At 43.3% G+C, this 11260-nt stretch overlaps 1 protein-coding gene across 3 annotated transcripts in view; it reads right to left on the bottom strand.

Annotated features, from left to right (window-relative positions):
* Window positions 1-2482: 2482 nt before the first annotated feature.
* Window positions 2483-11260, bottom strand: part of jmjd1cb (jumonji domain containing 1Cb) — a 116228-nt gene continuing 107450 nt past the window's right edge. For all 3 annotated transcript variants that reach the window (XM_042214541.1, XM_042214542.1, XM_042214543.1), the window contains 11 exons: window positions 10002-10236; window positions 9670-9887; window positions 8975-9313; window positions 8709-8877; window positions 8531-8621; window positions 8297-8427; window positions 7440-7562; window positions 6255-6394; window positions 5967-6143; window positions 4534-4665; window positions 2483-3924 (listed from right to left, as the gene is read on the bottom strand). In XM_042214541.1, the coding sequence (XP_042070475.1) occupies window positions 3832-3924; window positions 4534-4665; window positions 5967-6143; window positions 6255-6394; window positions 7440-7562; window positions 8297-8427; window positions 8531-8621; window positions 8709-8877; window positions 8975-9313; window positions 9670-9887; window positions 10002-10236 (1848 nt within the window). In that variant the 3' untranslated portion in view covers window positions 2483-3831. The remainder of the gene's footprint in view (window positions 3925-4533; window positions 4666-5966; window positions 6144-6254; window positions 6395-7439; window positions 7563-8296; window positions 8428-8530; window positions 8622-8708; window positions 8878-8974; window positions 9314-9669; window positions 9888-10001; window positions 10237-11260) is intronic.

The following is an 11260-nucleotide window of genomic DNA, read 5'->3' as shown; positions in this document are numbered from 1 at the left end:
TTATATCATATTCTATAAGGATGTTATGTGTTTGTAGACTTTCTGCCCAGTTTGACCCATTTAACAGAAGTCAGCCTGTTTAAGGCTCTGATATCTATTCTGTATGACTTAAAGCAGTTATGACATGGTCTGATTTTCTCACCCAATAAAGGAATATTTCATATATCAGTCTACTCTTCATTTTATCAGAAACAGTTTTCACAGCTCGTACATTTTCTTTTTACACATATATGTAAGCATTGAGCCAAATTTAGTAATGCCAACATATTAAAAGAACAATATTTGTCTCTTATATATAATACATCTATATATACACTGTCACAGATACTTGTGTTTAAGTGAAGATTTAAGGTGATAGGAAATATAAATAAATGCAACTTGAATCTTTACTGAAGCTCAGTGTTTGGCACAGAGTTCATGTTCACTGCTGTAATAACTAATAATGATTAATATAATATTGGCCATATTATATTTACATTACCAAAGTGAGATGACTTTAGTCTCATGAACAAGATTAGCTAATTGTTATTTACTAGCTAATCTTAAATGACTGTTCAGTACAAAAATGAAGCCCAACAATCATGTTTTACAGTCCCGTGGTCTCAGCCTCAGATACTTATCAAATCACACAAAGCTCATGTAGAAACAAATGTACAAAATATGTTCTCCTTCATTTCTGTCAAACAAAGCTGTATGAAACGTTTCCAGCTGTTAGTATCATGGTTGCTAGGCAACCTGGGCAGCGCGACGGAGGCTAGACCGTCCCATTTCACAAGCCTACAAGCCTCGCACTTCCGGCCTCAGCAGTCTTTGAGTGCGGCCCTTGAGGACCGTTAAGGCTGCGTACTTTAAGGCTGCAGACCCTGAATTGGGAAACAGCCATACATACATGTTTTGGTTCGTGCAACTGGTCCGTTCGGTTATTGTCTCCCCAGAAACATTTCCGTTGTCTTTTTTCCTATTTCCGTTGTGCTTTGTGTGCTTTTGCAGCATTTTTCTTTTTGCAGCGTTTTTCTTTTTGCAGCATTTTTCTTTTTGCAGCGTTTTTCTTTTTGCAGCATTTTTCTTTTTGCAGCGTTTTTCTTTTTGCAGCGTTTTTCTTTTTGCAGCATTTTTCTTTTTGCAAGTGTTTTTCTTTTTGCAGCATTTTTTCTTTTTGCAGCATTTTTTCTTTTTGCAAGTGTTTTCTGAAGTTGCAGTCCGTTTGGCCTCTCAGGGCCACCGTACACATCAGTCTAAAACTGTATGTAACCATGAAGAACGTGTTTGGGAAACTACCTGCACAGCAGGCAGCACTGCTAGTTCTCTCAGTCTCAGAGCAGCGTTTCTCATTTTGATTGAAACTGTCAGAGAAAACGGAGCCTCGAGCAGCCCGGATATTAGCTTACAGAGGCTGTCAGAATTATATGTCTAATGTTGGTGACACAATAATTTCATCCTAATGGCACTGACGTATTCATAGGGTTCATTTCTGAGACAAAATGTCATGAATAGTCATGATTTTGCAAATATTCCACCTTGTAGTGCAGTTTGCACAAATTGTTTTAAAAATGCACTCAGCCTACAAACAGATGTTTGTATAGAGCCCAAAATGTTGCATAATGTTGCTGAGAGATCTTTGACTCTGTGGTCATCTTAGACGAGCAGTTTTATGGACCAAACCCAGCAGGTCACTCAGTGTTCCCTTAGTGCTGATGTGTCAGAGATGTTGGTGCAACTGAAGTAATGTTGTTAAGTCCTTAAAGTCATATTCTTTTATTGTCACGACTGTATTTGAAGCTATTTTTACTTTTGTATGATACCTGATTTATATGGAATATGGCTGAAATAAACTAAAGCCTAAAATACTTCAAAATACAATCATTTGTTTAATAGTAACTTAACATTATATAATTCACATAAAACTATGAATTGTAATTTTAAATGGTTTAAAAGCAGGTAGAATAGCACATGTAGGCAAGTATATTTCTCCTTTTATCAAGAAGCAAAGACAAAAAGGAAAAAGAGAAACGGGGCAGGTTGGGTGGTTGAATCATCCGTCCCCATCAACGCCTAAACCAAATCTACGCCCTTATTTCTAAGCTTTTCAGGGCCGAGTACAATAAGCTCAGTTTGATCTGAACTAAGAAGCAGAAAGTTAGCGGCCATCCAGGTCTTTATGTCTTTAAGACATTCCTGCAGTTTAACTCATTGGTGTGTGTTATCTGGCTTCATGGACAGATAGAGCCGGGTGTCATCAGCATAGCAGTGAAATATTCACAGGCTGCTCGGATTAAATGACCCGCATAAAATGAATTAATGAATTAAGATGCACATCTTCTGCACATTGTAGTTTCAACACATCTGTGTTACATTAAGGAAACCGCTGTGACGTCGTTTGTCCTTATCAGTTCTCCCACCCAGAGGTCGGGAAAAGGAGACGGCACCCTGTGAACAGCTCCCGTTCACCCTCAGCCCTCAATGAAAAACACAAAAGCAAATCTTAGATAAATCCATTTTAATGGAAAATGTAAAACCCTTTTGAACTTCAATGTACAAAGCATGTAACACTTGCAAGTTAAAATTTGAAATTGAAGCAAGCCATGTTTTAAAAAAATACCTCAGTGGATGTATATATGTACATATTATAGTTCATTTTTTCTTTATTTTATGTTTTAACTTCAAAATGTCACCATAGTAAATCTTAACAAAAACAAGACAATCAATTCTTTTCTTAAATAAATTACATCTTTTCTGTAAATGTCTCATTTTTACAGCAAATACTTATTTTTTTCATAAAATGCTGACGTGTATAAGCCATTTCGTTTGTTTTTTCCTTTACATAATACAACTTTACACAGTCTACAATAGTTTGGCAGGTCATTTTCAGAAAATGTATTTATGGCATGAGGACTGTAGAGCGTCAACATTTCCCAAAGTACAGGCATTAGCTGGTGTGTGTGTGTGTGTGTGTGTCCTCCATCACAGTAGAGCCGTATTACAACTGAAAAACAGCAAAAGAAAACAAACTGTACAACTCACATTTACATAATGCATTTTGTTTCAATAACACTGCATTTAATAGAGCTATGAAATAAATACATCTTCACAGAGGAGATAAAACAAGGTTAGATGAAAGAAATCCTGAAAAAAAAGCACAACAAAACTAGAAAAAAGGACAAGAACGACACGAAGGAACGAGAAACGAGGGAGCAGCAGAGGCTACTGACTAAAACAGCTGAGATTTCTGGTTTGCATTTTCCGCCCTCGTGTGTCTTTTTGCCTTTCGAAACATCAGAGATGCCAGTTTTGATCCTAATGCTGCTGGTGATGCTGACGCCATCAGCTGTGTTAGCTGCTGCCATAGGTTAGAGTTCCTGGCCTTTATCATCCAAAGCAGTGAGCGCGGCTCCACCAGTGCTGCTACGACAGTCTGAGCCTCTGTGGAAACTGCATTTCAGCTGGATGCAGACGCGTTTGGAGGTTTGTAGTGCTGATTCACTCCATCACACTGGCTCTAGTGAGGCTCCCAGCCAGCATTCGCTTTGTGTTTGGAGCCTGTGGGGCTTTCAGCCCTCTCAGCCCAGCTGCTCTTCAATTTGTCTCCTCTTGGCACTAAAGGTTTGGGGTGATGACAAGGGCGGCAGTGCCTCTCACTGGCCACTCGATGTGTGACATGAATGTGGGTCACACTGTGAGGTCCTCTGGATCACATGACCAGCTTTGAGCCAGCCATTTATTGTGGTCACGTGACACAGCCCTCCATGGCAGAAGGAGGAGGGCGTGGAAAGGGCGAGGTGCTGATGGGAGTCGCAGCCATCTGTGGAAGGCATGAACGAGGCTGAGAGGGCATCATGAGTTGTGTTCCTCGTCATCTTTCTCAGAGCCGCTCTTTCTAAGGGAACTCGCTGCCTCCTTCACACAATGATACAGGATGTTCTTCACCTGCAGGGAAACAGCAAGGCGACACGGTGTAAGTGCTGGACCTCATCCATTTCTTTTACAAGAATTATGTTCAAATCTCAAACGTCAAGCAGCCTGTCAAATCGCAGACACACACCCAGTACTGCCAAGCAGCAACCTTTGGACCTGAGAAGCTGCCGTTCCTCTGAGGACCCCTTGAGGCTCCACAAACAAGTCCATTCCCATAGGTTGCCATATAACCAACCAGCATTAAAAGCTGTGTTCACAGTCTGCCCCCCCAAAATGTTTTTTTGCCCTGTGTGGATATTTCATAACAAGCGTGCAGCAGCAGTGAAGGTATGGCTGCTCTGACTGACTCATGTAGAACTGCTAGCTGCTAGGCTTCACCAAGAGTCACTGAAGTTGACCTCCCACTGTGGAGCATTTTCATGTCGTTATCTGACACAATAAGATCCCTCTGATGATGACTGCCCCCTCTGACAGACTTCGCTTTGGTTTTCAAACACAAACGCAGCAGAATACAGACGATACGGAGATGGAGTCTAACTCAGCCACAGAGCTTTAACCACAACGAGACTGCTGTGCTCTGTGTGTCTGCTGACGCTTTTTGTGTGGCGTGTATTGTATTACCTGTAGTTTGTCTTCATAGTTGACCTCCTCGTTGTTGGGTCGTAGCTCCTGGGTCAGGTGGAAGGAGTTAGCCACGTGCTCAGGAGACACAAAGTCATTGATGACTTGAACACAGCTGTGGAGGTTTTGGACCTGCAACAATCACAGAATATCAAGTAAAAATAAGCCAAACACATTGATAATTGAGTGTGCCTATGCAGATTTAATATTCTCCTTCTTATTTTTCTTCTTCTGCCTAAACGTTTGCAGCGAAACGCGTCGTAGCTTTGAGACAACGCTTCCATATATCGTTTCAAGCGGCTCGATTGGGTACGGTGTGCCGGGGATTTTGGTGGCAATTCGTGGTTTTTGCAAAATTCCCCAAAACGAATAGATTTTTAATTGTTCCCCATTCATTTGAATGGGAACACATCTGAAAAAGGCACAAACACAGGCCACTTTGAAGGCCTACTGCTCGGCCAGAGTTGATCACAGAAACATCATTCAAACATTACACGGGGCACAAGACTTTGGACTGTTATTGACTAAAACTATGCTTCGATAGCTTTTATGGTTTTTTCACAACATCAGTATAAATTTTAAGAAAAATGAGATTTTTCCTGCCACGGAATGATCATGTGACCTGCTCTAAAAACAGCGTGGAGAATCATTTAAAACAGAAGTCTTTCTTTCCCACCCAAACCTTTTGCTCTACATGTATATTATATACATCAGAGCGTAGCTCCATTGTCCTCTTTCACCCAGTCACGTGTGAGACAGCATGTATGGATCTCTCAGAGATGAAGCGCAGCCTCCTCCCCGTCTCTCCCCCACAGGCAACCATGTGTCTTTACACTGTTACCACCACGATAAACACTACAGATATGATAATGTAATAACGGGATATTTTGTAGACTGGAAACGTCTTTCACTCACGGTGAAAGACGTTTCCTGAGAGTTTTCTCTAGGGAAGCAGTTGTTTCAAAACTTGAATCGTGTTTGGCGGCTGTGTGTCTGAGTGTGCGTTTCTAGTTAGTTACTATAGTAACCAGTCCTCACAGCTGATGACTGTTTGAAACGCCATGCACGCAGATCCTGACGTCTTTGAAACCTGACACAGCAGCAGCTTAGGCACACTCAAAATGACTAGTTTGTGTAAACCATCTGCTGCCACAATATTACGTACAATCACAACATCACCCAAACTGTGTGAAACTGTGTGAAAGCTCCACTGTGCAATAAGAATAAAAATAATGTCAACTACGCTGCATTCAGTTTAAACTATGAAACATCAAACACCATCACTTCCTCTATTTTAACTGTGCGCTTCACAAAGAGGCCGCCGACTATTAGACTGATTTCATTTCTGCTGCATTACATTTGGTAGAGTTGGACGTGTTGTCCTTATCAGTTAGTGATCAGTGTGTGTGTGTGTGTGTGTGTGTGGTAAATACCTGATGCATGGCCCCTGCAGGTATAAGGACAGAGTCTCCCAGGAATTGAACGACTGTCCAGCCCTGGACGCCATGCTCATCCAGCAGCCGCTGACGCTGCTTCCTGCTCAGGTACCATGCGTGCTTTCTGATGGAGTCCTGGTCCAGCGACACGTCCAAACCCTGCTCCTTAGAGAGCTGAGGTGGTTGTTGTTGAAGGGGAGGAAAAGGGTTTTCTAGGTCAGCGCTACGCTGAAATTCACTAAATTCACACAATCACGTTTTGAGTATGTTTCTGCGAGTGCCGACCTTGTGCAGGAAGTCTCGGACTTTGTCCATGTCTCTGTTGAGGTAGATGTGCCACAGCGCCCCTGGTGTTTCACTCGAGTCTTTTAATCTCTTTCGAACCCCCTCATCTAGATCCTCCTCTTCCAGACGCTTCAACACTCCTTCAGAAAAACAAACTCGTCGTTCACTTATTATCATTTTTTAACAATGACCTTTGTCAAACTGTATCTATGTCATTCAGCTCTCAAAAATCTAAACTAACTGTCACGGTCCTGGGTCTTATGACCCAGTGTTTTGAGTTTTAGTTCATTTTGATGTTTTAGTTTATGTAAACCCTTCAGGTTCCTAAGTTCATTTGTTATCATGCTTAAGTGTTTCTAGTTCTAATTATTTTCCCCTCGTGTTTCCAACTATGGTAAATCTCCCCTGCTTTTCATGTGTTTCATGTCTGTGTCTTACATTGTGAAGTTTGGGTTGTCATGTCTACGTCTCATTATGTTTCCTGTTTTATTGTGAAGAGGTCTGGTGTTTCTGTGTTCATCGTGGTCAGTTTTACTCTTCCCCTGTGGCGTTGTTATGTTCATGTTGATCTACTGTGCCTTTCTGTTCCATGTTTCAGATCCCTATGTTCTGTCCCCCCCAGTTGCTGTTAAGTTTGCGTGTTTTAGAATTCGGTCAGTGTGTTTCCTGTTTTACTTTGAAGGTCCATGTCTCATGTGGGTGTTTCTAGTTTTGCGTCCTTGCCTCGTCCTGCTTGGTTGCTCTCAGCTGTGCTCTCCTCCTGTGGCTCATTCCCCCTCGTTATCCCTCAGTGTATTTAAGCCCCATGTTTCTCTTTGTCAGTGTTGCGTCCTCCATCATAGCTGTGTGATTTTCCCTGTGGCTCCTTGTGCTTTAGTTTTCCCAGTTTAGTTTATTTTGTATTGTTTTTCATGTCCCACTCCACGCCAGCAATAAAGCGGTGTTTTTTGAGTTTACCTTTTGACTCTGTGAGTTTGCGTTTTGGGTCCTACTCTTGCCTGCACACAGCCGTATTGTGACACTAACAGTCGTTTAGTTTATGACATAATACAGTAAACAAACCACAGATTAACTCATGTTTAGTTTTATCCATTTTGACTCTTTGACAAAGTTTCTCTCAGCCAGCGATTCAGGTATAAAATGCTAACAGCTCCTGTTAGCCCTCACACGTTTCACCAGCCTTACCAGTTTTGGACAGGACTCCATTGCCTTTGGCTATTCCAACATAGACCAGAACAGAGACCACATCGGACACTTCCACGTGGAGTTTTGCAGTCCCAAAGTCCTGGTCCTGAGATGCAGCTACACCTACAGTGACACCATAAGAGACTTAAAAAATGATGTGTAGAACTTTTACACATAGTTCTGATATAAATGGTAAATGGCCTGTATTTGTATAGCGCTTTTACTAGTCCCCCCTAGGGACCCCAAAGGCTTTACACACCCAGTCATCCACCCATTCACACACACATTCACACACTGGTGGAGGCAAGCTACAGTTGTAGCCACAGCTGCCCTGGGGCAGACTGACAGAAGCGAGGCTGCCATATCGCGCCATCGGCCCTTCTGGCCAACACCAGTAGGCGGTAGGTGAAGTGTCTTGCCCAAGGACACAACGACCGAGACTGTTCGAGCCGGGGCTCGAACCGGCAACCTTCCAATTACAAGGCAAACTCCCAACTCTTGAGCCACGATCGCCCACATTATATTATATATGTGGTCATCCTGCTCCTATGCCAAAAAAGTAATGAGCTGGTAAATAAGATGCGATTTAAGACCTTTAAATGTGTAGTTTTTATGTCCTGGGGACTGAAACTCAAAATAACAGCTAGTGTTGGTGGGAGGGCTTTCTTCTCAAAGAAAATGGTTTTCTGGGAAACCTCGACTCCAACTGGGAACGTGGAGGCAACCTTGACACACTCAGCATCATTTTCAAGTTTCTTTGTAGGAACAAAGAAATCAATGTCACAATGAGCCCCAGAAAGTTGATTCTGATGAGCAGAATCTGGCACTGCTAGATATAAACTGACGGCTCCTCTTACCATAGGCACAACAGAGTCTTGGCCCCAGATCTGGCCTGACAAAGAATGTAGGCAGGTGAGAAGCCAGGTTGAGGTTCCCTTCTGGATCAGAGTACTCTGGCAGAGGCAGGTTCTTCATCAAGTCATCATATCTGCAATGAATACTTGTATTTAGACGGCTTCGTCGTCACTACTGAGTCATTTACGTACTTTGTTTTTAAAAGCAGTCTGAGGATCAACACCGGTGCTGTGTACCTTGAAGGCATGAGGGCCATAAACTCTTCTCCAGATGGCCAGTCCATCAGTCGGTAAACCATGGGCTCGCCATCTTTGGACTTTGGTCGCTCTGAACAGTTGCAAAGGATCCAGTCAGACTTGGTCACTGATGGTTTACCATAGTAATGCTCACAAGGCTAAATACAGATGAACTTACTGGTGATGTCTTCAAATCCATCCCAGAACTCCTTGATCCCAGAGTTGGACAGCACCTGGTCTTTGCAGTTCAGGAGGTCTCCCTGATGGTCTGCAAACTCCTGGTTGAAGGAGTCGGCCTTCCACAGACTGGCATTCAGTCGCTTATGGATCCCAGACACCAGCACCGGCTACACAAACACACAAGACACACAATGCATCTCAACACCAGGGTGATAAAACTTAGTGGAGCACTGCTAAACCGACTTGCTGTACACGGATGTGCACCTGTCCGAGCTTCCAACACTCTCTGAAGAGCTTCCAGTTGTTCTGGTTGCGGTGATCTCTGAGCCACAGTAGCCGTCTGTTGTTCAGCCAGCAGTGAGGGATGTCTGGATGCTGACTGCTCGAGTCCTCCGCTTCTGCTGCAGTAACAGGTGCTGACTTCTTCTTCTCTGCTTTGGCTTCCTCAGCTGGGGCGTTATTGTTGATACTTAGGGTGATGGGCTCTTGCTTCGCTGACAACTTAGTGGTGATGTTCTGGCGGCTGGCGGGGATTTTATTCTCTACAACCGAAGCAATGATGTCATCGAGGATATTGGGCATGCTCCGCCCACCCTTCCCAGTCTACAGAAAAAGGAAAGAGGATCACACATATTACAGGAAATAAAAACCTGTGGCTTCCGTTTCTTTTTCCTTTCTTTACATTATGACATGGGAAGTGGTTGGGTAGGACTGGATTGAAAAAGCAGCCAATGTCCAAAGATAAACTTTAAAGAGTTTCAGAGAGACGGGAGAACTATGGCTCGAGGCCGCTTTAGACAATTACACAAAAGTCTGGCTCCTTGGAGCAAAAATCTAAAAGAATAGATGCAGCTTAAATAAATAAAAAAATAAATGATTGCACACAAACATCCTCTTACATCCAAAAACAGAAGTGTATGAATCATATTTAAACACTGAGCACAGCAGACTCTGTGTACCTGTGAAGCAGTGGAGTAGACCGGTGCAAAGGCTATTCCTGCGTCAGTGGAGCCCAGCTTCAGCTTCCCTGCTGTGCTGGTGAGGAGATCTCTGAGTGTGGAGCCCTGCTCTGTACTGTTACCCAGTGAGGGGGTTTTGCACTGCTGCAGGACTTCCAGGCTGTCCCCTTCTTTGTCCTCCTTCACAGATTTACCCAGCACCACCGACTCTTTGTTTTCTGTTACAAAAAGAGGACGGAGCCAAACTACACATTCAGCGAAACATTTAAACTTAAAGAGTTAATGGTGTGGACGGATTATTAATAATAATTTGTGGCTTCTGTTCCTCTCACCTTTCTTTTCCTCCCTGGATTTCCGCTCTGCCAAGTCTGCCAGGAAGTGCAGAGGCGACTGGGACTCTGGCGGGGTGATGGGAGCATTTGCACTGTCGTTACCTGGACTGGTTCCTCCACCACCTCCTCCGTTAGTTTCTGACTTAACTCCTCCTAGGTCAGAAGTCTGCAGAGAGCCTGGCTCAGCTTTCACCAGGGACAGCTTGTTGCTGTGATTCAGAACATTCTGCAGAACCTGGACAGAAGGAACAGTTGGATGAACTCGCTTAACTGCATGAAATCACAAAGCCTTCATGTCAGAGGAAGAATAAACTTTATTTAAACAGTGACCAAGCAAAATGCCTGTCCACAGTATTGATATCCCCTGGGTTACAGGTTAATAGATAGCTATGATCACCACATACAGCTATTGTATTATTAGTTCAACCACAAAGCTGTTAGAAAACTACTGTTAAGCCTGCTTAAAGTCCACCATTCATTAGATAGAAGAGCCCAGATAATAGCACCTGTTTTCGGTTCACTTACTACTAAACCACAGTCTATGAGTAACTCTAGTGCAGTAACTGCTGGACCGATGATGCCATTTCTGTATGTAAAAGCTATTAACCATGACTCGGTGTGGCTGGTGTCGGCTGCAGGTCCTGTGTCTCTCACTCAGCAGTGGACCACAGCGACCCACACATGTTGATCTAGTCTGTGCTACAAATGTAGCATCATAACAATGTCATAAAAGACTGCCCCCACCCTACCTATCACTTAGAAAACGTTGTCAATGACGTTAGACGGTCAGTGCTTACAGCTGTGAATGGCCCGATCGATATCTATCATCTATTGTTTTGCTTTACGAGTCATGCCCACTGGTGAAAGCTATTCTTTTCTCTTGATCCCATTTTATCTTTTCTTTTCTTTGCATTGCAAATGTGGTTTACTGGTGACAGCACTCATGTTCCAGTGGTCCCACTTAACATATCTGTCTTATGAGCTGTCATTCCAGCGCATGTCTGTATCCCGTCTTCCTTCTCTCACCCCAACCAATCACAGCAGATGGCCCCGCCCCTCCCTGAGCCTGGTCCTGCTGGAGGTTTCTTCCTGTTAAAAAGGAGTTTTTCCTTCCCACTGTCGCCAAAGTGCTGCTCATAGGGGGTCATATGACTGTTGGATTTTTCTCTGTATGTATTATTGTAGGGTCGCCCTTACTATATAAAGCGCATTGAGGCGCCTGCTGTTGTGATTTGCTGTTGTATAAATAAACCATCTGC

This window comes from Haplochromis burtoni, unplaced genomic scaffold (assembly GCF_018398535.1).
Source record: "Haplochromis burtoni strain Fernald_Lab_line unplaced genomic scaffold, NCSU_Asbu1 Contig_584, whole genome shotgun sequence".
NCBI lineage: Eukaryota > Metazoa > Chordata > Actinopteri > Cichliformes > Cichlidae > Haplochromis > Haplochromis burtoni.
Note: the sequence above shows the minus strand (reverse complement) of the source record. Positions and strands in the feature narration are given on the sequence as shown.